Genomic DNA, 23565 nt, shown 5'->3' with positions numbered 1-23565 from the left:
GCTTTGCGTAAGATAGTAATGAATGGTTCAAGTGTGTGGTATATTATGTCTGGTCTACTTACTGCCTTTGTGATACTACTGTGTCTCTCCACTGCCGCATGTGGGCTTTTCCAGCAGGACTACCTGGGTCTGAACCCACCCCTCGCATCATCGCGTGACCGCAAACCCGTAGCCCAGGCCAGCTTTCCGTGGCCCGACAAAATACCGACATAAGCGTTTGGGGTCTTCTTCTTCATGGGCGGGATGGTATGGTGGAACGTCAAAGTTGCTTTCATGATCAAAGCCAAAGGGGTGAAGGCCAAGTTCATCTTTGGAAGCTCCCTCGTGAATAATGAAGTCAGCACGATCATCTACAGGGACTTCCTCCCCCAGGCTCTGGCAGAAGGAAGTTTCGTCCCTTCTCCTGGACCTTTAGTCGTGGGCAAGGGTCTGGAGAAGATCCAAGAAGCTCTATCAGCCAGAAAGGTAGTAGCTACTCTTTAGCCAGACTATCAACATTGGGTTATTCATTTTGTCGGCACGTTTTTGCAAGTCTGGAGCAATTAGGTATAGTATCGTATCTCACAAGCGAATGTCGCACGTAAGTGAATGTCCCATTCCTTATACCGCGTCTTATACTGTTTAATATAAAAAGCTCTGAGGATTAAATGTATAAAAATTTAAATATATAATCGAGTAATGAATAATCCGAGTAAGACCCTTGCCACAACCGGCATCCGTCCATCCATCCTTCTTCAATGCCTAGCTCTCCTTTCTAGAGCATCTCTTCCAATTCGTACGAGGTCAGCATTTGGAACAATCTTCTGGTCTTTCTGGAACCCATTCACTGCTTGGTCCAGAATTGCTGCAGCAAGTTCCGTCCGACCAATGTTCGGGATGGCACGGGTGACCAAGTTCATGGCTCGGAACATGTTCCCTTGCACGCTGCGCCAAAAGGTAATATGCGACCATACCATTCCGGGTCGTACAATGTAGGTATTAACAACCTGCTGATGCTCCTTCCCAAACTCCTGGACTATCTGCTCTGTTCTGCCCTGTTGAACGTAAGTATCATGACCGAAGCTTGGGGGGGGCATTGTTCAACGCACGCGCATGAGGTTATAGTCCCCGAAGACCAATGTCTTCTTGGTCAGGTCTTCCGGGGTCCCCTCGGCACTCATATAAATGAATTTTGTCGGGTTTGCAAGGGTGGCATTAGCATTAGCTTCCAGGACCGCCCGTAGCCCAGCTACGGTGCAGTCTTGACAGACTCGTTTGACTTCGGCGAAGTCAAATTTGCTGAGCCTAAACGGGGTCACAGCGACTGTCCTGGAAGTTTATGCGGTCAGCTATGACTGTCAAATGCGCGTTTGTAACAGGTCCTCTTTGGTCTTGATGGAAAGGGCGCCCACCAGATACAGACGTCGGCTCCAGCCAATTCCGACTTGACGATGTCGGTGAATTCCTCGTAGTCTCGGAGGGTCACACTCTTGAACTTGGAAGAGTCTGGGACATCTGCCTCGAGATGAACGGGCCTGCGGGCCACGGCGACGATTGATGTTATCTCAGGGATCGTCAAGCCTTGCCTGATGAGCTCAGTAGCCACCAGGCCGGTGCCGCCGATAATAACGATCTTCATACTTGTCTGTAGCCTTGCTGAATCGTAGGTTCTAGAAATGAAGATGCTCACTTCAATATGAGCCTGATGGTTTCTGAGAAAGGATTGGTCCTGGTTATCGATAAATTCTTTCAAATCTGTATTTTTTGCGGCGAGCAGACAATGAGTTATTATGGCGTCGGTGCAGGGGTGGGCTCGGCGTTCACAATCCGAACGCCGCCAAAGGTCCTAAGGGACGGAGAGATTGATAGCCCGAAATAAGCGCCATGCTCACGTAGCTATCCGGATCAGATTCCAACATGCATGTGCCATATGCAAGGGACCCTGTTTGCAGCAAGGCTGTTAGCCTTGTATTCTCAGCTCTCTCCTCAGCCTCAATATGGCTCGTCTCCAGATAAGAGTGATCCTTCGCATAGGCAATTCAATATTGGCTCCGTTATTTTATTTACTCCGGACCCTTTGCAGGTGAAGGGACTGGAGTGAGCATGTTAGCCTTTGGGGGTAGCAACTTGAGATATTAAAATGTAGACACGGGGCCGTCATGAGGCCAAACTCATACTTTAAGTGCATCCACACACTGCATGATTTTGTCAGCTTCTGACCTTTGAGCAACTCTCCAAGCCCTTGAAATCATGGACTCTCTGCCATGGCTCTTCTCGCTAGCTTGGTACCATTACTGGTATCCGGTCAAACCCAGAAGGACCAAATCAACGCCAACACATACGCGAAAGGTGATATCATCAACCGCGATGTCGCTGTGATTTGAGGGGGCTCCCCCGGCACCTACAGCGCCATCAATCTGGCTTTAAACCTCGTTTCTAGGACACTAGTACTATAGAAATTATTCTTCTCCCAGAACGGCGGGACGAGTAGCAAGGGCTAGAGCTGGGCTTTATTTAGACTTTGAGTCCACTTAGTTTTTAGGGTATTGCGAACGATGCTGTCTCATTTAAATATGTTCCATTCTTGGTTCTTCAAGAAGTCGTGCACAATAAGCAAGCGATGAATGATTTCTTGTATCACCGTTCCTGTATTGAAGGTGATTTCCTTTATATCGCGCCTGTGCTCTTTCAAGGCCTGATGGACGGTAAATGTGGCCAGAAGATGGGAAGGATCCATCTGGAACGGTCTCTGATGAACACGTTCCGACCCAAACTAACCGATAGAGGATCCATCAGAGGCCGCATGGCCCAATAGGGGCCATAGGGCACGCCGGCGTTGTCGACTGATCTGACAAGGGGGCGAAACTTGTTGGCCGCGTCGATCAGCCTTTCCAGGAGCACGGTACTTGAAGTGCAACCACCCCATCTCTCCCGAGCCAGCACATATACAAGCAGCGATCCAAACGAATAATCCCTGGACATGTGTGCCAATTCATGGCTCCCAGTGGCAGCAATGGTAGTCTGGAGGAAAGCATAAGTTAGAATCATACGACTCGACTCGAAAAAGTTACAGATTGTACATACCATTGTTTTTCCGGGCCGCATGTGCTGACCACAGCCACTGAAAGACCAGGAAAGTGCTCCACGGCAGCAGTTCAAGAAGACCAAGACGTCGCATGGTGCCCTTTCCAGGGTGGCATGTATGGCCTGCCAGTCGAGTACGGCATAGGTGCCATTGAAACTTGCGGTCAAGTTAAACTCTTGTTGCCGGATGACTGAGTTGTTGGAGTTGGGGTATGCGATGTGGCTTGCGTGACCAACGTAGTAAACCACGAAGAGGTCGTTTTGTATGGTTGAATTCGTTAATTCCCAGAGGAAGGACTGGACGCTGGCGTTGGTATGATGGAATGGGATGTGATATTGATGGACCTCGAAGCCCCAAGGTCGAAACGCTTCTGCGATGATTGTTGCTTCTTGAAGAGGACCATAGTTCACTTCCACCTTGTGGTTCAGATCGTCGTCTTGAAACATCAAGACGACTAGAACCTGGCGGTTGTATTGCCTTTCGAATCCAGGCATGTTGGTGAATCGCGTGTTCCAAGGTTGGCACGTTGCGTGTTTTCGGTACGTGGAGTGTTGTCGTGATGGAAACGGGACAGGTGCAGTGTTGTGGAAGAGAACAACAGACATCGAATACAGAACATGAAGATATCAGAGGGAAAGATTGGGTTGGTTCAGTGCTTTTGCCTTTCTTGAGCCCCGGAAGGCCGCCCTGAAAGAGCCCTGAGTTGCCCATCGTGCCGGGCCCCTCGTCACTATAGCTGCTAAAACCGTATGCGGTACCCTATACCATTCGGGGCATTCGGCCCGGACGATAATTGGATGCTCTCAGACAGGCCTTTCCTGACAAGGAAAGGCAGTGGTATCCAATCAAAAGCGAGCTTCGCAGCCATTCGTCCAGTTCTGTGAAGATCACACGCAAATATGCAAACATCAGCTTGTGTGTAGCCTGTGTACCCCTAACCCCCATGAGAGAGCCAGACTGACACAGAACCGGCCTTGAGCATAAAGAGATCTGCCAGTAAACATTTAACCCTGGCTAGCAAACCCAACTTTGTGAAAATTGTCCACTTGTCCTCGTGCGCCTTCCTCCCACAACACCAAACACCGTGCCAGATGCCACCACTTGCCCGCCCACAGCAGTACCATGGTACTGACAGGAGCTAGGCAGCAGCTAGACCTCATAAATCCAAACAAACCGACTTCCCTCAACAAATCCTCATGACATGGTAGTATGGCCGAGTGGTTATGGCGCCCGGTTGCCGGCCGGGTGGGTTTCCGTCGTTGGGTTCGAATCCCACTGCTATCACCGATGGCAAACAGATATATTGGCACTTATCTGCTAGTTTATGTACACGACCTCCTGTCGCGGGTTCGAATCCCGCTACTACCATCATAATCTTTTTGCTCTTTTTGTTTATCCCCCTGGCATCCATCCTGGTTTGCTACGACGCAAACATGGTGTCGATGGAGCCGCCAATATCCTCGTCGGCAGCATCATCAAAGACCTCTTGTGGGTTCTGTTTTTGTTCTTGTCTCTGTTCCTGCTTGACCTCTTTTTGAGCCATCTGATCTTCTCGTATGTTGCGGTGGTGCTCCTCCAGCGAACACGCAGGCCGAATAGAGGGATCGTACTGCGAAAACACAATCCACAAACGACCCTCAATAACCTTCTTATTCACAACCTCGACAAAGTGATCAAGACTCTCCAAGGACCCGAAGCTCAGGTACCCGAATCGTGGCTTGGAATATCTAATACTCTTTGCCTGCGATGAGATCCCGCTGGCTATTGGGCTGTACTGCTTGAAGTAGTCGGACAAGCCTTCCGCTGAGAACGGGACTTCGAGTCGTTTGTGACCCATTTCGGCCATTGGCATCAGCATCACCGTATAGGGGAAGAGCTCCTTGGGCATTGGTCGACCCCCGTTCCAGAACTGGCGAGACCTGAATGCCCTGTTCCACCGCCACGAATATTCCCGCTTCTTACCCTCCGGGCCCAGATTCTCTATGGTGGGCACGCTAGGTCGAGGCGACGTTGGAAGATGGAGCATATTGACAAGAAGAAGGGCAATTCTGACGGCATCGTTCCCTGCGCAGAGTCTCCTCAAGGGGTCGCGCGGTTTCATGCAGCCAAGCCCCAATGCGATGAGTGTGTTTCTCAGCGAGGGATAGGTGTCCATGCAGCACAGGTCCCGTACCACGAGCTGCAGATCGACGATGGTAGAGAACTCATCCCTCAGCCGAGGGTAAGTAACGAACAGTACATTAAGTTCATACCCAATGCTAAAGCCAACCAGACACGGAGTTCCAGCTTCACTCTTGAAGCTGCGTATAATCTTCAGTGCTTCTTCTTCTACTTCACCAGGCTCGACGAACTTCGACGGGCCATACCAGTAGTTCTCTCGGTCACGGTCACCGCGCGGGCGACCCTTGACGCGGATGCTGTGGCTCTGGAGAAAGGTCCTGGCCACGGCCCGGGTATGATGATGTTCCGCGCTCCAGTCCTCTGTATCGAGCTTTTGCGGCGGGTCCAGCTGCGCCAGCGGCGGCACGTACGTGAAGCCCAACTCACTGAGCTCGGTTGGGGACTGTCGCCAACTGTCGAAGTCAACGGTGACGAAGCCCGTGGTGTCCTCGGCCGCAAATTGGTGGAGTTCGTCGAATGTTCGGGGCTCATGTAGTTGACTGCGGAAGGCCTGCACCTGGTGGCTACGTTGGGTTTTGAGGTCGTGTCTCTTGGCCTGTACGTCGTCGTATCCCATTTTTCCTGCTCTCGAGGCAAATGGAGAGGTGTGTTAGATAATGGAATGAATGCTGAAGACCGCAAAGGGATGGTGCCTGGTATATCAGGTTGGTACCTAATTGGTCTCTGGTACGTCGTAGAAATCTTCAAGTTAATTAATATGAACTGCAATGTTAAGTGGAATTGAGTGACTGAGTGACAGTTTTCCTGATATGTGACCTGAGACCTGATAGGATCTTATCATATCTTAATATTAAATTGGATGCTTTCTCCGGTGATGCTCGTCTATAAGATTTTATATACTCTCGGTATGGGTTTCTCCAAACAAGAATTTATAAAGAATCTGGTTTAAGAGCCCCATTCACATGAACTTTATTACTCTTGATCATGAAACGTTTTCAACTTGTCTAAAAAATTGAGGATACTTTAAACCTCCTGCAATCTTGAGATGGTGCGGATATGAAGACATTGAGGAGGCTACGCAATGATGTTCCGTAATCACATGTACACCAGATACAGACAAATGATGTAATGGTCACTACTGGTAGGTTGACTGGCCATGGTCACGTTGCATGGCGTTCTGTGTACCTGAGTACCTCAACTTCATAAAAACCCCAACTTCCCCGGATTTGTTGGAGACGCACTGCAACCAGAACTACCGACCTTCCGATGGACACCCAACCTGCGAAAGCGGCCACCCGGCTCTACTTCACCACGGCCGCCACGACTGCTTTCACAGCGGCCGCATTTATCATCGATGTGACTTATGTCCGACCAAGCCAGCTCTCATCCAAGCAGATATGGTTTGGCCTACTGTTGGGTGTTGCGGCCCTCTACACCCATGTCTCCCTGCGGGCAGACTACATCTATTACCGCAGAATGGCCAAACACGGCTGCGCGCCGCCCAAAAGGATCCCCGACGACCCGACCGGGATACGATGGATCCTGTCCATAGCGACGGCTATCAAGCAGAACAGCCTACTCGAACGCATCTCCCAGCTGCTTCTAGAAATGGGCCACACCTTCCAGCATCGGATCTTCCCCGAATGGAACATCAGCATCTCCACGGACGAGCCTGAGAACCTCAAAACGGTGCTTGCGACCAGGTTCGACGACTGGGACATCCCCCGCCACCGCGTCCGCGGCTTCCATCCGGTCCTGGGCTACCACTCCATCTTCACCGTCAACGGCGCCGAGTGGCAGCACGCCCGCGCCACGCTGCGCCCGGCCTTCGTGCGGAACCAGCTCGCCGACCTCGAGCGCTTCGACCTGCACGCGCGCAAGCTGCTGGCGAAGCTCCCCTCGCGCAATGACGCCCAGGCCGTCGTCGACTTGCAGGACCTGTTTTCCCGGCTCATGGTCGACACCACGTCCGACTTCATGTTCGGCCAGTCCACAGACCTGCTCGGCAGCGCCAACGCCGACTCTCTGACCTTCGTCAAGTACTTCGACGCCTCCATGCACAAGATCGCGCGGCGCGCCCGCCTGGGCTGGCTGACGCAGCTGCAGGGCGACAAGGAGCTGGACGAGTACGTGCGCTTCATGCGGGCGTACATCGCGCGTTTCGTAGGCAAGGTCAAGAAGCAGCGGGGGGCTGCAACCGAGGAGAAGAAAGACCAGAAGGAGGAAAACCGCTACGTGTTCCTCGACCGGCTCATCGACACGGGTGAGCCCGATGACGTCGTCCGCGACCAGGTGCTCAGCATTTTCGTCGCAGGCCGCGACACGACGACCAGCGCGCTGACGTCACTGTTCCTGGAGCTGTCGCAGCGGCCGGACGTAGTGCGCAAGCTGCGGGACGAGATCGGCGCGCTAGGCACCGAAGATCCCTCGTGGGAGCAGCTCAAGAACATGACCTACCTGCAGGCAGCTATCCGTGAGGCTCTGCGTCTCAACCCGCCCGTCGCACTCAACTCGCGCGAGGCCATCCGCGACACGGTGCTGCCCCGCGGCGGCGGTCCTAGCGGCCAGGAGCCTGTCTTTGTGCCCAGGGGGACGATTGTGCGTTACCAGCCTTGGTGCATGCAGCGCCGCAAGGACCTGTACGGCGAAGATGCGGAGGAGTTCCGGCCGGAGCGCTGGGAGACGATACGCCCTACGTATGTTATTCCTGATACGCGCCATTACTGAGTTGTGACAGAGATTTGCCGTTAATGCTGACACACAACGTCTTCTCAAGCTATGAATACATCCCCTTCAACGCTGGCCCGCGCATATGTAAGTCAGACCCCAAAGGATTCTTCTCTGTTGGTTGGATTGACCGATCTGTCAATCAATGCCATTATTGCTAAACAACTTCTGCTGCTTATCTACGTCACTGAACTAACCTCGCACGGAGCAGGTATCGGCCAACAGTTCGCCCTGACTGCCATCGCCATGACCACTTTTCGAATCTTGCAGGCTTACCAGCACATTGAGAGGCGGGACGACAGGCCCCCGGTGCGGAAGTTGGGCATCAACCTGTCCATGCTCCATGGGTGCTGGGTCAGCATGACTCCGGCTTGAGTTAGGAGGGGATTTGTTAGCTTGAAGTTCATTCTAACGCATTAAAAAGTCAATACGATGTTCTGGGTCCCAAATTCAGCAAGCGCGGGATCCCGTCTTATGATTGTATAACAGCGATAATGACATGAGATAGGTTCGCTATCTACAAGAATGGAAGAAACTGAGCTGAAGGAGAAGGCGCTGGGCCTAGAGCATCCCGACACACTTGGCAAAATGAACACACCTGATTTAAACCCTTTTCAAGAAAGACTGACTCGCTTTTGGATCGTAACAGGACACCATCCTTTTTCCTTCGAGCAACCATAATCGAACTTGTTCGATTTTGGTAGTGGCAGATCATGAAGAGCTATTTCAACTCTCTCGGTGAGATCACAGTTACATGTAGGAACACCCCAAACAAAGCGTCCCACAATTCACCTGTCCTTGACCAAGAATCCTGCCCCCCCTGGCAGGGAAAAGTGATATTTTAGGCCAGGAAGTCGATATGCTTGAGCATGTGAAATATGCTGCTCATTCCGAAACATTGCGATCCGGGTAGGAAGTGTTCGCCACAGAGCTCGCATTTTACACCAACAACTGCACTGGCGTCGCCCAAATGCAAAGATCCTCCGTGGGCGCTAAGATATCCCAAAGGGGTGACAATCGACGGAGCCTTGATATTGGGATTGCTTAGTCCTTGATTGCTTAGTCCCGCGGCATCAGCTATCCAATCCACTGCTTGGTCTGCGAAATGCAATTCAGAAGAGCAAGCAGTTCTGAGATGGGCCTCAAATTGATCGCATAGACCCAAAGTCTCGAGACGTTGGATCATTGTATCAAATTCTCGCCCATAAAGCCTTGCAAGAGTCGTGACAAATGCATGTAGATCGCTTCCACTCGTGCTTAGTATGAGCTTGAACAGTGCGGGAAGAGTCTTCATGCTACTCTGGTCCCCAAGCAGTCGTTGAACGAATGTAACACGGCCTAGGTTTTCGACTGTCATTGTAATGTTTTCTGATTCGGAGACAGGTTCGCTGAACTTTGGAGGGTGTTCTTCTTCGCCCAATGCGAATGGGACAAGGTCCAGATATCCGCAAATTTGTGCATCGGCGTCGCTGACATCCAGCAATGATGAAGCTGGAACCATCATAAGGGGGCTGTAGTCTCCGCGGATAATACACTTTCGGGCCACTTGTGATAATGCCATACTCATGTCCTGGCTAAGATCCGACTCAGTGAGATTGATCTGCAAAATTCCCAGCAGTCCATAGAAGAAATCACGAGGAATCGTGACACATCTGCGCGCAAGCAACTCGTAGGCATTGCCAAACGTGGTATGGAGTCCCCGCAGATTTTTCTGTCGAACCACTTCCAAACACCCCAATTGCCATGGAACCAGATTATATCCCATGCCAACCATCTGTTCTGACGCCTTGTGGCTCCCCATCTCAAGATTCTGCTTCCGCCACGTAGCAATAAGCTCAGGGAATAGGGGTTTGTTGGCGGAGTTTCGTGGAAGCAATGTGTAATCCTTCAACATGGTGCGCAAATCGTTACTTTGCGTGTATTCCATGGCTGTCCAAACTCGACTGAACCATTTCGAGTTGCAAAACGCGCTCACAGCGCGACAAACCTCGGAGTTTGACGTACCGTGACGCATGGAATCCGCATTCTTCGGTTCGCCGTCGGCAAGGTATGCAACAGTTAAACTCGCTTTGCCGTAGATTTGAGGAATGCATTGGATGATTCGAGTCTTCGTAGGTCTCAGCCATTGCGGGACGCTGACGTAGTCGTGCCAAATCTCGAAAGGCAGACCATCCTTGGCTAACCCCAGACATATCTTGACGGGTGTCTCCAGCACCACTTGTGCCACAGATATCGCAGAAGCAGTGGCCTCATCCCTGCGATACTGAAGCTCCGCCACGCCGGGATGCCATACGTGTGATATGGCAATGTATTGCACCGACTCGAAAAGGCAGCTGAAATGGCGGTGGAATATCGTGATGGTCTCGGAGAGCGTGGGGACGTCGAGACGCTGCGCGCAAGGCCTCTCACTCGGCATCAAACTCGCAAGAGACAATGTGCGAGCAAGGCCATCTCCAGGGGGGATTCGATGATTGCAGTGAGAACAAAACAAGTTTTCCACGTCTATTCCAGCCCAAATAGAATGTAGTATTGCAGAGGATTCGGCCTCATCAGCGGTCATCGTGGCGGTTGATGTTGGCAGGCACAGTTTGAAGAAGATGCTGCCAATTAGGCAAACGCTTTAGAGCATAACGGATTGGGCAGATTACAGAGGTTGCCAGGCAAGTCAATCAGGAAGCATTGATGTGAAGTCCTGAAGGCAAGTTGAGCACAACAGTATTTTTGCATCATAGGTTGAGCCGATTATGCATCATGGCATATTTATCATCAGGGAATTTACATGTTGGAGTGCGGTGTTTCCGCTCGGCGACTTGCCCCAATCAGACAAAAGCGACAAAAAGTACAATATGTTCAAGTCCGACACTCCACGTACGTCATTATGATAAATCTTCTTGCATATTTCAGTGAGACGATGTGGTAAGCGTGGGATCCCTTTTTAGGGTGGCACAACAGCGAGACAAGTGGCATCCCCCGCCTTCCAGCCCGGCCGGAGGATCAGGAGCAGATCGAGCCTTGCGAGTTGTCGCTACCTGCGTACCTGTATCGACGAAAAACTGCGGATATCTCCGCCCATCGGAGGTACTCTGTGGCGTGAGCTTGCTCCCCAGGAAAAGAAAAGCCCTTGGATCGTGGACGGCCACGTGATCCCCCGAGCATTCAAGTCGAAATCAGCGCCTATGCTATCCACCATAGCGACGACTACTTCTCCGAGCCTTTGTCCTTTCAACCGGGGCGGTGGCTAGCAGGCTTTACGAACTTCTTCCACGCGCTTGGCGACAAGGGGTCTTCTCCGCCAACCTCGAATCAGACGGCCTTCGTGCCGTTCTCGACCGGGACTCGATCGTGTGCGGGAAAACCTATGGCGTTTCTGGAGATCAGCCTCCTTGCAACGAAGGCTTTGTGGTACTTCGATTTCTAGCAAGCGCCTGTCAGACTTGGTGCTATTGGAGCTGGGGATGGTACGTAGCAGGGAGGGCGTGGAAGAATGGAGGAGTTTCAACTGTTCAATGTCATTAAATCCCAGCACGAAGGAACATAATTGTTTTTTAAACCTCGTGGTTTTCATTTTCATGAGATTGAGGCGTAACAAGATCAAACAGCCCATACAGGCTTTGATTATTGTAGCGCAAACGAGGTGCACCCAGAATTTGCTCTCTGCCGAAACTGTAATTACAACGGATAGATGGCGAGCTTTGTCTAGCCCTTCTGAAGAATATAGGTACACCTATAATCAGGTAAACGTATATGAGACCTCTCTGTACTTAAAGCAATGTAGAAGCATCTTCCACAAAGTATCGTTCGCGGCAGCGAAGAGCGGGTGGCGGGTACTCCAAAGACCACTCTCAATATCCATTTGTGATATCGATTTGTATGCTATCCCGTCGTCATTCTCAAGTAGGAATGAATTAAGTCGTAATGGGGATTGGTTCCTGGCCTCGACCCCTATGAGTTCCCCAGCGTTATATTTCCTCATCCACAGCTGCTCCAGGGCTTCGCCGATGGGTGGCGACGAGGACAGAACAACATGGACCTCTGAGATAACTCTCCGGAAAGATTCATTCGATATGATTGTTTCTGTCATCAATCTTGTAGTTTCGTTTCTGTCTTTCGGTTTACTCAAGTAATTTCTAAGAGTTGCGAAAAGCTCCGAGAAAATCATTTCGCCGATTGTCATGGTGAATATCTGTACAGCCGTCTCGATCGGAACACCATGAAGCCGATGGCGCTCAATTATGTTTTGAACACCTAATAAGCGATATCTCTCGCTGCTAGCATCGGTCTCTCCTGCGGAATATTCCAACCTCAGGTCTACGGACGAGGCGAGGTGGGAGATTATGGGGGACATAGGTCTTTAACAGCGGCAGCCTTCGTCGTTTCCAGCGAGAGGTTCAAGTAGTCCAGGCATGAATTCGCGATGTTGTTCAAATGCCAGAAGAGTAACCCTGCTTCGTAACCACTCTCGCCACTAGGAAACATATTCATCTCGTAGGCTGCTCCCCAGAGATGGGTTTCTGTGTGTCGGAGAACGAGAGAGTCCCAATGAACGTCAAAATTGACTAAGTCGGGATTTGCGGCCCTAAATTGCCTGGATTCCCGTCGCAAAAGGTTGATGGTTAAGCATTTCCCAGCAGCGTCACATGCGCCGATTTCGGGTGGATAAACGGTACGTTTCTCAAGTCCACCGATGAGAAGGACAATGGACGGCTCCAGTCTGGTACCCACGAGGGTAGTGATTTCATAGTCGCGCTGTGAGACCCGGCTCTAGCAAGAACAGCCAGCCAGCCAAATTCTACCGCGGCATGTTGTGCAACCTTTGTGTAGAGCTGGCATGTGTCCATGGTGTAGTCCGACTCGATGGGACCCATCCGACCACCAGGCATGAGACCCAAAAGAGAGAATATCTTGTCTTTTGGGTCGGTGGCTTGGCAGGATCGTCCAAGATCGAGTAAATTGAGTGTCTGGCCTGGCAATGAGTACATCGTATAGTCAAACCTCAGCAAAGGCGGTAGCCTTCTCAAGTTGTACATAGTTCTGGAGATCTTGGGTGATTCGGCGAGAAATCGGTTTAACAAACTGCTCAAACGGCTCCAAGCCAGAAGCTCCCAAGGTATCATGTCTTCCCCGCATAGGAGGGTGGCCTTTCTCGCAAGAGCCACTTCTTGCAGAACCCAGGACCGAGTAAAGTATCGTCTTGACATGATCTCAAACAAAGAATCCCATTTGACAAGGCCGCAAGCGACGCTCTCGAGGGCGGCTCTGGATTCTGTCGTCGCCTCCCCAATGTAGATGAGCACCTGCTTGGCGCCGGCGTAGATGCGTGGCATCAGTTCCACCTGATGCCCGCGTTCCTCGATGTTACCCTGGTCAATGCATATACTATCGATCCAGATGTTTCGATGCGAAGACTGTCGACGGGCCCGTCGGAGGGCGTTTTCACAGTTCGCAGTGACCTGGAATGGGCTGCCTGAAACATGAATAGTCCTGGATTCCGTCGCGTCGCCAGATTCATCCGCCCATGTGTAGGATATGGCCTCATAGTCAGGACGGGAGGCTAGGTCCTGGGTGAAGAGGTCGCAGACGATGGCGTCAGACAAGCAGCCGTTTCTGAGGGATAGAACACGGATATCGGATCGCTGCCGGATTGGAAGCAATCGACTTGGGGGGAATGGGGGGCCGACAGCCCCGCAGCTCAAACAACTGTGTCCGTCGCCAAAGGCAACGATATCTGCTTTGGGGCAGTCCCCGCTGTGCCAATCCATAAGTGAGTTGGAGTGGTTCGTGAAATGGAAGAAATAACGACAAAGCGGGGTTCCATTTTCTTCGAGTAACTAGGTACGGCGAGGCAACCGTCAGCATAGGGCAACTGCGCGAGCCATGCGGCCTGACTAGGTATACGGAGGCTGTGCCGGCATATACGCGAGAGCAAGCACGGCCGCACGACACTGAACGGGGAACTAAATTCTATGTAGATATACTTAATATCTATTGAAAACCCTTTGTTAAGATATATGTATAATAATAACTAGAAGTAGCGGGTCTACATCTTTTCCATATACGAGTTATGCAGCACAGCTGGTACAATGATCGAACCTGATTGGTGCGCCTGACCCCCAACCTTGATCCAGATAATAAGCCAATATCATGCACTCCGCAGTCTAGCCCCTCTTGATTGAGAGAGAGAAAGAGAAAAAAGAGTATAAGATTCTACGCTGTCACCATATCACCACGAACTCAATTTCGGGGGTTTTAATGTCACTCAGATAACCAACCTCAACATCTCCCGACACGCTGTAGGCGCACTGCACTGATATTTGGGGGCAATGGAGGAGTATAACCACTATTACTCGTCCCCTGTCGTCCTGAGGATGTTCTTTGGCGGGGCGATCGCCTCTCTCATATACCTTTTAGGCTTAGCGGTCTACCGCCTCTATTTCAGCCCCATCGCCGGGTTCCCAGGCCCGAAGCTGGCCGCCCTGACGTTGTGGTACGAATTCTACTACGACGTCCTGTGTGGCGGACAGTACTGGGTTAAGATCGCCGAGCTCCACGAGCAATATGGTAAGTCAGCTTCAGGAAGCCTACCGGATTTCAATTCACTGCAGAGTGACTGATATTGCTTCCAGGCCCCATCATTCGGATCAACCCCTACGAGCTCCACGTCCGCGACCCGGACTTCCACGACATCCTCTACAGCGGGCCCGGCCAGCGCCGCGACAAGTGGGCCTGGTCGGCCGGCATGTTCGGCAACAGCACCTCGGGGTTCGGCACGGTGCCGCACGACCTGCACCGGATGCGGCGAGCCGCGCTGAGCCCCTTCTTCGGCAAGCAAGCCATCGCGCGGCACATGGAGCCGGCGATCCGCGAGCTGCTGCACGGCAAGCTCTGCGCGCGCTTCGAGCGGCTCCGCGCCACGGGCGAGCCCCTCGACGTGCTCTGGGCCTACGCCGCCCTCACCACCGACATCATCACCCTGTACGCCTTCCGCCGCTCCTACGGCTGCCTCGACGCCCCGGACTGGCTGCACGAGTGGCCCGTCGCCATGGTCGAGGGCACCAAGGCCTGTCACGTCAATAAGCAGTTCGCCTGGCTCCATCCGCTCATGCGCGCGACGCCTGAGTGGATCGTCAAGATCGTGAACCCGGCCGTCATGCACATCATCAACCTACAGCGGGACCTGGAACGACAGATCGCCGCGCTTATGCAGGAGGAGGAGACGACGGAAGGAAAGAAGTCGGAGCCGCAGACGGATGGTCAGCAGCAGCCGACCACAATCTTCCACAACCTAATCCACGGCGACTTGCCGCCCGAAGAGAAGACCCTCCCACGCCTCGTCGACGAGGGCCAGACCATGATCGCCGCCGGCCAAGAGACGACGTCCTTCTTCCTCAAGACGGTCACGTACTACATCCTAGCCGACCCGGCGATCCACGCGCGGCTGCGGGCCGAGCTGCGCCAGGTCGACGTCGCGACGGCCTCGGTCGCGCAGCTCGAGCGCCTCCCCTATCTCCGCGCCGTCGTCCAGGAGGGCCACCGCTTCGCGCACGGCGTCGTGGGCCGGCTGCAGCGCGTGGCGCCCGACGCGGTGCTGCGGTGCGGGGCCTGGGCCATCCCCGCGGGCACGCCCGTCTCCATGACGGCGCCGCTGCTGCACCGCGACCCAGCGCTGTTCCCGGACCCGGACCGGTTCGACCCGGCGCGGTGGCTGTTCGGCGGCCGCTCTTCCTCGGCTCGCGGTGAAGAAGAGGCGGCGGAGGAGGACGCAAGGAGACGCGAGGTCATGGCGCTCGAGAGGTTTCTCGTGCCGTTTGGGAAGGGCACCCGGCAGTGCCTCGGCATCAACCTCGCGACGGCCGAGATCTACTTGACGCTCGCGGCGGTGTTTGGGAGCGAAGGGCGCTTCGAAATGGAGCTTTACGAGACGACGGAGCGGGACGTAGAGGTTGTGCATGATTATTTCATTCCGCATGGACACGCGGATTCGAAAGGGGTCAGGGTTGTGTTCAAGTGAGGGCATTTGAGTGGGAGTGATCTATCAAGATGCTTGGTTGTATTGACTTATTCTTGTGACTGGACTGAGAAAAACAAAAGGCGTCATACTTGTGTGTTTAGTAGTTGGGTTTGGCAGAGTAGTGTCCGGATGATGGCGCTCAGGGGTACACACACACGCCATTTCTATTACCAAGATCCGTATGATCGTACATGTCCATAATGGCCACTTGGTTGTGTGCGTTGAATTAATGAGTCACATTCATAAGGTTTCGTTTGTGTTGGATTGACGACTTAATATTGAAACGAAGAGAAAAAGAAAAGAGTGAAACGCCTCGAGCGCCTGCTAGATCATTGGGTGGACCTGGTCTCGCGAGGGATCTGGGCCAGCGGGCCACGTGAAGTCGAGGGCGAACTTGATGTTTTCAGGCAATCTTCAGTTGGCTGGATGGATTATTATATTTCGCCTAATTACTATCTCTTAAAATAATTGATAATACTCTATTGCACCGCCCGGGTTTATAAGTAACCTACAGTCGGACACCTTTATCGGTCCTAGTTGATTATATTTTACGTAGTTTATGAACTATGAAAAGTAATATTAGGGGTAATGGTGAACATTGAAGCCTTGTTACTTCCTTCATTATTCATAATATCAGCAATACCTGTGGTGTTCCAGTTGGTGCTTCTAGGGACCTAGTCAGCCGTGGACGGGACAAGCCTTCGTACTGAGAGAGACATAACATACTCATCGGACTTGTCTTCAAACTGGAAGCTGACCTGTATAGAGAAAACGGTGCGAGGGCCTTCGCGCCCAGCGGACTCCATCAGGCGCGATACGAGAGAGCCCGCAGGGTCGCCAATGAACTCGCACGGCGCGTACTCGGTGTGCTGCTGACGGTCCGCGGAGCGGCCGATACAGTGGGCCTTGAAGGCCGACTTGGCCGGGGCCCTGGTCTCGACCGGGCCGTCGATATCGAAGGCGTAGCTGCAGACGTCATCACGACAGCCGGCGTCCCAGTCGGTGACGTTCCATTTATAGGCCGGCGCGGCGGACTCTGGCGAGGTGGCCGAGACGGCCATGACTAGGGCGACGATCAGGAGAGCGAGGGCTGCGACGGCGGTGCCCGCGGCGGCGACATAGGTGGCGATGCCATGCATAGCGGCGACGGTGGTCGAGGGGATCGGGATCGGGATCGTGGGGAGGCTGTTGTTGGATTGCGAAGACGATAGGCCACTACGATAAGGGTTTGGCCAACTCCCTTTTGTCTCCCTGCCCCTGGGCACAGCCTCATCGAAGAATTCGGCTGCCTAACCTGCAATGACCAGGGGGTGGCTTGTGTGACTTTCCTGGGTCTTGACGGGATACGACGTCGTATTACTGCTTCAGGCGCAGCAGGCTTTACATAGCAAGATCGGCGCCGCAATCTTGTGGCCTCGCCCTGCAAATGCAAAGCACGGCTGTTACGACCCGCTTAGTCGAGGCGCCCACAATTACGTCCCTCTGGGATTCCTTGAATGTTTCGAACCTTGGGTATCACAGCCACTAAACATTCAGATGCCGAAGGAAAAGTCTGAAATAGTCTCCATAAGTTCAGTCACCGGCGCCCATCTCAAATCCCGTAGCTTCGGGTGTACTAATGCGAAGATCCCACCCACCCAATTGCCCTTCAAGAATGACCGCCACATTCTTTCGACTCCTACCTTCTAGACTTTACACTTATGTAAAAGCTCCGAGGTTTTACAAACCCAACGTTGTACGTTTCCCAGGATCCGCCTGGCACGGCAGCAGGTCCTTGAAGCTGGAAGTCAAAATCGCGAATTATTCTAGGGATAAGCTTGGATATCTCCAGAATCGAGATATGCTTCCCAATACAGTTCCGTGACCCCAGCCCAAACTACCAAGAAATCTAGTCAGCCGTCTGTCTGCACGCTCGGTAATGAGAACTTACAGGCATCCAATTCTTGTTCATGGCGGACAGTTTTGCTTCATCGCTTTCCAGCCATCTATCTGGACGGAAGCACTCAACATCGTCCCCAAAAACGAACTCGTTCCTATGCTGAACCCAAGTATGGCTGGCGACGACCGACTGTTGCGAGAGAAGTCAGCAAGATTAGTTCCACGGAATGGTATATGTCCATATTCCTTACCCCTTCGGGAAAGAACTTTCCACAAATGGTCGCGCCCCCTTTAGGTACAATTCGTTCCAGTGGTGTCCCTACCGCCGGATGGATCCGCAGGGCTTCTTTGATGACGGCCTGGAGATAAGGCATTCTCTGGGTCTCCTTAAACGATGGGGCTTCTGAGAGCTCTCCACGGTGGGCGAAGTCTTCAATCTCCTCGCGTAGCTTCGTCAGGGTGCCCGGGTTCTTCAACAGGTGATAAAGTATGGCCGCCAGGCTGACTCCGGTCGTGTCGGAACCACCGAACATGTTGACCATACAGCCAGTAAGGATGTGATACTTGGTGAACGTCTCGGGCGCGCTGTAGTGCTTGGCCAGGAACTTGGAGAGAAATGTTTCCGAACTTGGCGCGTCGGCGTCCTGTGTTTGACTCTCCATTACTGGTTTCGGCGACGTCATTTCTCTCTCCATCAGCTCTTGGGTGTACCTTAAGAGGTATGCGGTATTATTACCGCCAGGACGGCTGTTGCGAGGGCTCACTTTCAGGGCCAACCTGTTGAGACGAGGGAAAATTCCCACCAGGGACGTGTATTCCACCCTTTGATCGAGGTTATGGATAACGCTGGCAATATCTTCTCCCTGATCCAGAAAGCCAAGGCGCTGACCATACGTTATGAAGCCGATGACATCAAACGCGAAACACTGAAGCCAGTGCCCGGCGTTGATTGTGGTCCCGGCTTTGGAGAACTCGAGAAGCCGCTGAGAGAAGATGGCAGCGCATTCGTCAAGATAAGGCTCGTAATGGACAAGAGAGGTCATCGAGTACGCGTTGGAATACAACCGCCTACTCTGTGCGTGATGTTGGATGTCCCTCGTCGCAAAGAGGTTCCAGATGGCGTCGCTAGGCTGCAAGGCGCTGTACCACTCCGACTTTGGGAACTGCGACCCTTGGCCGTAGATGGTCTTTAACGACGCTGTGTCGTTTATGCTGTACCTGTTCGGGCCATATCGGACAACGGGGCCTACAAGGATAATGGGGACCAATTAGCCTACGTTGGGTTATAGGAAGAGGTAGATCTTCTTTACCGTGTTGTTGGTGAAGCTTCAAGATAACCTTCTCATAACCGCCTTTCTTGAGCTGGTAACAGTACCAGAGGTCAGTAAACCGTGCGAGTAGCGGTCCGGGTACCGACCGCAGGGGTGATCGAAGCCAGTGAAGGCAGTTGGCCGTGATATAAACCGGCAATAGTATCGCAAAGGCCACAATGGCCAATGACATGAATGTGCTCATTTCGGAGGTGAAATGCTACTACTAGGTGAGACAATACCTCCAGGACTCTCTGATCGGAATTGCAGAGAGGTAATTGTCGCCTACATTGCCTCAGCAATGGTTATATACGACATTACGGATTGCCCTACGTATGGAAGTGGGTAATAGACGGAACTTGCTAACGTCCGTGGCTAGGAAGCATTATGAACCCCAGATCCCTGATGAGCCATTGATGAACGACGCCAAGACTAATCGTTGCAAAAGAGACCCCAGTCGCCAGTGCTGAAGGTCTGTAGATTGCGAATCGTTTACGGTAGACCCCGGACAACCATAAGGAGCGAGAAGTCCGAAGAAAAGTTCGCGACGCGACGGCCCTTGGGCTCAGTCTTGTTGAAGCAAAGGTGAGCTACTGCAAGTCGACACTCTGAATATCGCTAAGGATGCCAAGGGAAATTATCTGATCCGACCCCAATTGTCGTGATTATCATCGGATATTATCAGATCCGTTGTCCGCTGATTATCTGATCCGCTATGGGTCCGGGTACATGTAAGCACCTACAATGCAACTACAACCTGGGAGCCGCGGGGCCCGAGCAACCAATAAATAGAGTGGGGAGCACACCTGATCCTTCGTCGCGTCTCCCAGAGTCCGAATGGCTCCCTAAGTCTGGGGCTTTAGACAATATGACATCTTGGGGCTAGTATACATGAGATAGCCCGACCAGGGCGCGATAAGTACGTCGTTACATACAGGGAGCTGTACGTCGGAACAGCCTGATACGTGGTTGGAGGCCGAAATAAGGGCACCCTTGTCGTGTACCGCACACAGGCCAAATTTGCACTAATGGTGTATAAGTTCAGCACAAATTCTCTATACAGCCCGTGGCTCAAACCGATTACAGTTAGTCTCTGCCAGTGCACTGATCAACTACACGACATGGGCCCTGGAACTTACCCATCACACTATGTACTTGCTAGACGTCTAGATATCCTTTTTTGACAGGAAAGCCAAAAGCTTATGCACATGCGACCCTAGCTCGGTAGTCGCCGAGTTTAGAACCAGCTGCCTCTCCCCTCGTCTACTTTAATATTCCTCGGGTTCGTCGAGATGATGCGCCGTCCGGGGACGGTATCCGTGAACGCCCCCTCGAACGTGCCGTTGATGGACCGCTTGCCCATCTCGGCGAAGCTGTCGTAATCATCATTCTCGCCGGCGACGGCCGCCCACTCCCCGCCGCCGTCCGGGCGCCGCGCGGGCCCCAGGTCGCTCCAGCGCGAGACCGTGAGCGCCTGCCGGAAGCGCCCGGGCCCGTTGGTGGCGGCCACGCTGCGGTCCTCGGCCGTCTTCAGCTCGAACAGGTACTCGGTGGGGCAGCGCGGGCAGCGGCGGATGGGCCGGCAGCGGCCGCAGGTGGGGATGAGGCCGGCAGCCTTCCGGGGCGGCGGCACCACGAGCCGGTTTCTGAGGTGGAGATCCAGTTTGGCCTCGTCGACGGGTATGTGGTCCAGGGCGCACTTGGGCACCGACGTCAGCTCCCCGGCCTTCCAGTGGCTGCACACGCTGAAGTAGGGCGTGTAGTCCTCCCGGCTGAAGAGCAGGCTGCGCTTCGCGGCGTCCGGCAGGCCGCCCTCGACGAAGACCTGCGACGTGACGCGCATCAGCACGTGGCCCTGGTCGGTGATGTGGTAGGCGCTGCTGTGCGACCAGCCGGAAGCCGGCTCTTTCCATCGTCGCCCGAGGAACTGGTGGGGAATGCCGTACTCGGGCCCCAGGGCCCAGTGCCGCTTGGCGAGCTGCACGAACGTAAAGGGTAGCGTTCGCCCCTCGGTGATGCGTATTCGCGGCGGCGGGAGCATATGATTCTTCCGATTGGGGCACTCAAATAATGGGTTGAGCACATTTTGAGGTTTCAGGCTCTCGAGTCCCGGTTGGATCCGCAGATGCCACTGGGCGCATGGGAAGCAGAGCAGGTGCCGGGGAAGTTTTCTGTCCATGGCGAGCAGGAAATCGAGACGGTCCGAATGGTTCGACGGGTCCCGGAGCAGCCGGTACGGCAACGGACCCAAGCGCGCGGTCATGGTCCGGCATGTTGAGGAAAGTATGGCCACGTCCAGCGCGGACAGATACTCGGCCACATGAAGCCACAGTTCAGGAGACAGAGAACCTAGCATAGCAGTGCCGTCTGGTTTGGACGGGTCGTATTCCAAGAAGTCTCTATGATGGTCCGCCTCATCGATCGCGTCGAGGTCCTCGTTGTACGTGAGAGCGTGCAACATGTCCGTCAGATCCTTCCGCTCTCCGGTGTCTTTGTCCAGAACGTGGCGAGGTTGTGTTGGCGCCCGCTTGGCCTTAGTCAGTTGAGGATGTTGGGGGCTCGCGGGTTGTGGTTTGCTGGCCGAGTCCATGCTGCTGCGCCGCGTCGAGATGCTGGCTGAGTCGCTTCGCCAGGGTTCCGCCAGCTTGTCCGGGTCGAGGCTGGCATACCCTATCGTCGACCTCTTCTTGGTCAGCTTCCGCCGCGTGCCCGGCTCTTTGCTTGATCGCAGCCCCAACATGGCCCGAAGGCCCCCCTCTTCGTAGCAGTGTCGGCCATGACAAGAGAATGACTCGAGCGTGTCGCTCCGGGCCTTCTGTAGGTGGGGGTTCCACTCCGTCGGTAGAAGCGAGAGGTGGAAACCAAGCTGAACCAAGATTGAGGCGGGAGGAAGAATACAGGGCTTGGTCAGGGCTTCTCAGGAGCACGAATGATGATGAAGAGGGAAAATGACGACGGGACTGAAGTAAAAAAGACGGTCGTCATCGTGGAGTAACTAGTGCCACCTTTAGTACTCCGCCGCATCCGAGATTACTATCGCCCCTCAGATGGATGCGATGCAGGATGGCCCCGGTAGACCCAGATCGGTCCGGAACAGGTCCCCATGATTCCACCTGCGGAGATACGATGCGGTCGCGGATGCGTGTCCTTGAATCCCGGCTGTCCCGTTGCTGGACAATTAAAGATCTGCTCTTCCCGCAGGAGCTAAAGAAAATATTGGATCCTCTATCGATAAGCCTATTTCAACATCCCCACCGGTTCCGTCTTCGATCCTCATCCAGTTTATTCCGTAAGAACAAAATCGCCGCATATGCGCGGGTAGATATAGCACTCATGATGTTGTGAATACATAACCAAGGCGTACTCTAATAGAAGCCGACAGCTGGGGGAGAGAATCAGTAAACATATTATCCAAATCTACCAATAGGGGAAAGTGGAGCACAGGGGCTGAGCTGGTCAGTCAGCTCAACTAGGTGGAGCAAAGACTCAGAAACTTTCATTATGAGATCTACAGACAAGTCGAACTGTGGTGGGCAGGGTGATAAGTATTGAGATGATACTGGCATATTGCGAGCTTCCACTGCTTGAACGCGATCGTGTCTCTGCTGGACTTTCTGTAATCTCATTCAGGGGAATGAAGTAATGTTTCAGCAAGCTGAGTGGTGAGTGGCAATTGTCATCACGTCCATGGTGTCTATGAAAGGATTACCCTGCATATACTCCTGAGCTCGGTATTTAATGATGTAGTTATCTTTCTTCCAAATTCGTAAGTCTAGTTCCACTTAACTACGTTTTCTTGAGGCGTGTACGATATGAGAAGTAGGTCATCGAGTTGACTTCTACAGTAAAAGTAATTCGCACTTCCTTTCGTCTCTTTATACTAGCTATGTCAATGAGATCACGCCAAAGCTTTCTCCAATTTATTGAGAGCTTCTGCGCCTCGAACCCCGAAACTCCCAAATGCATTCAATGGCATTTCTATGCGCGGCACGGTAGTTGTTTCGCTGGAGGAAAAGTCGTAAAGATCTGGGGCTGGCCCATTTTGCGTCCGCCCTTGATAGTTCCATTTTGCCTCGGAATATATCATTTCCTCCAGGGATCTATTCCAACGGTGTCTTTGCCAAAACGATGGCGGGAGATTCTTCAGAACCACCTCGACCATCTCAACAATGAATCGAAACAAACTCTCAATTTCCAACATGAGTAGCATGGTGCTTAATGATCCTGCTTTCGAAATTGAATTGCTCGAGCCCTGTTGTAAGTAACTCCCAATAGACGCATAATACGACCTGCCTGACATAGACCAAATGTAGAGCACGACTGCCGCTGACCAGTGAAAAAGAACTGGGAAGTAGATGACGTATCCAATAACAAGTGAATAATTGTTATCAAGAATCAAAGGGTAGCTTAGCGCTCCCAATATGAAAGGCCCAATCGTATAGATGAACATTTTGCGC

At 52.9% G+C, this 23565-nt stretch overlaps 10 protein-coding genes across 10 annotated transcripts; 4 read left to right on the top strand and 6 right to left on the bottom strand.

Annotated features, from left to right (window-relative positions):
- Window positions 1-234: 234 nt before the first annotated feature.
- PG998_000202 (zinc-binding oxidoreductase CipB) lies at window positions 235-483 on the top strand (the record flags this gene model as incomplete). Its single annotated transcript, XM_066867020.1, has 1 exon — window positions 235-483. The coding sequence occupies one exon, from the start codon at window positions 235-237 to the stop codon at window positions 481-483; it is 249 nt and encodes an 82-aa protein (XP_066735435.1).
- Window positions 484-734: 251 nt separating this feature from the next.
- Window positions 735-1618, bottom strand: PG998_000201 (uncharacterized protein; the record flags this gene model as incomplete). The annotated part of the gene is made up of 3 exons (XM_066867019.1): window positions 735-1034; window positions 1089-1308; window positions 1392-1618. 3 exons carry the CDS (start codon window positions 1616-1618, stop codon window positions 735-737), a joined length of 747 nt encoding a protein of 248 aa, XP_066735434.1.
- A 1049-nt stretch (window positions 1619-2667) lies between these two features.
- PG998_000200 (uncharacterized protein) lies at window positions 2668-3558 on the bottom strand (the record flags this gene model as incomplete). Its single annotated transcript, XM_066867018.1, has 2 exons — window positions 2668-3000; window positions 3064-3558. The coding sequence occupies 2 exons, from the start codon at window positions 3556-3558 to the stop codon at window positions 2668-2670; spliced, it is 828 nt and encodes a 275-aa protein (XP_066735433.1).
- Window positions 3559-4484: 926 nt separating this feature from the next.
- Window positions 4485-5801, bottom strand: PG998_000199 (uncharacterized protein; the record flags this gene model as incomplete). Its single annotated transcript, XM_066867017.1, has 1 exon — window positions 4485-5801. The coding sequence occupies one exon, from the start codon at window positions 5799-5801 to the stop codon at window positions 4485-4487; it is 1317 nt and encodes a 438-aa protein (XP_066735432.1).
- Window positions 5802-6451: 650 nt separating this feature from the next.
- Window positions 6452-8287, top strand: PG998_000198 (uncharacterized protein; the record flags this gene model as incomplete). Its single annotated transcript, XM_066867016.1, has 3 exons — window positions 6452-7881; window positions 7923-7999; window positions 8124-8287. 3 exons carry the CDS (start codon window positions 6452-6454, stop codon window positions 8285-8287), a joined length of 1671 nt encoding a protein of 556 aa, XP_066735431.1.
- A 466-nt stretch (window positions 8288-8753) lies between these two features.
- On the bottom strand, window positions 8754-10472 carry PG998_000197 (uncharacterized protein; the record flags this gene model as incomplete). Its single annotated transcript, XM_066867015.1, has 1 exon — window positions 8754-10472. One exon carries the CDS (start codon window positions 10470-10472, stop codon window positions 8754-8756), a length of 1719 nt encoding a protein of 572 aa, XP_066735430.1.
- A 1772-nt stretch (window positions 10473-12244) lies between these two features.
- On the bottom strand, window positions 12245-13671 carry PG998_000196 (HET-domain-containing protein; the record flags this gene model as incomplete). Its single annotated transcript, XM_066867014.1, has 2 exons — window positions 12245-12673; window positions 12724-13671. 2 exons carry the CDS (start codon window positions 13669-13671, stop codon window positions 12245-12247), a joined length of 1377 nt encoding a protein of 458 aa, XP_066735429.1.
- A 561-nt stretch (window positions 13672-14232) lies between these two features.
- On the top strand, window positions 14233-15920 carry PG998_000195 (Cytochrome p450; the record flags this gene model as incomplete). Its single annotated transcript, XM_066867013.1, has 2 exons — window positions 14233-14470; window positions 14536-15920. The coding sequence occupies 2 exons, from the start codon at window positions 14233-14235 to the stop codon at window positions 15918-15920; spliced, it is 1623 nt and encodes a 540-aa protein (XP_066735428.1).
- A 674-nt stretch (window positions 15921-16594) lies between these two features.
- On the bottom strand, window positions 16595-19313 carry PG998_000194 (cytochrome P450 monooxygenase oxidoreductase; the record flags this gene model as incomplete). The annotated part of the gene is made up of 5 exons (XM_066867012.1): window positions 16595-17135; window positions 17648-17796; window positions 17851-17988; window positions 18050-19044; window positions 19109-19313. The coding sequence occupies 5 exons, from the start codon at window positions 19311-19313 to the stop codon at window positions 16595-16597; spliced, it is 2028 nt and encodes a 675-aa protein (XP_066735427.1).
- Window positions 19314-20229: 916 nt separating this feature from the next.
- PG998_000193 (uncharacterized protein) lies at window positions 20230-21107 on the top strand (the record flags this gene model as incomplete). Its single annotated transcript, XM_066867011.1, has 2 exons — window positions 20230-20259; window positions 20337-21107. The coding sequence occupies 2 exons, from the start codon at window positions 20230-20232 to the stop codon at window positions 21105-21107; spliced, it is 801 nt and encodes a 266-aa protein (XP_066735426.1).
- Between the last annotated feature and the right edge of the window lie 2458 nt (window positions 21108-23565).

The sequence above is a fragment of the Apiospora kogelbergensis genome, assembly GCF_038363985.1.
Source record: "Apiospora kogelbergensis strain CBS 113332 chromosome Unknown utg000001l_segment0_segment0, whole genome shotgun sequence".
Taxonomy (NCBI): Eukaryota; Fungi; Ascomycota; class Sordariomycetes; order Amphisphaeriales; family Apiosporaceae; genus Apiospora; species Apiospora kogelbergensis.
The sequence above is the reverse complement of the archived record's forward strand: the minus strand, read 5'-3'. Positions and strand labels throughout refer to the sequence as shown.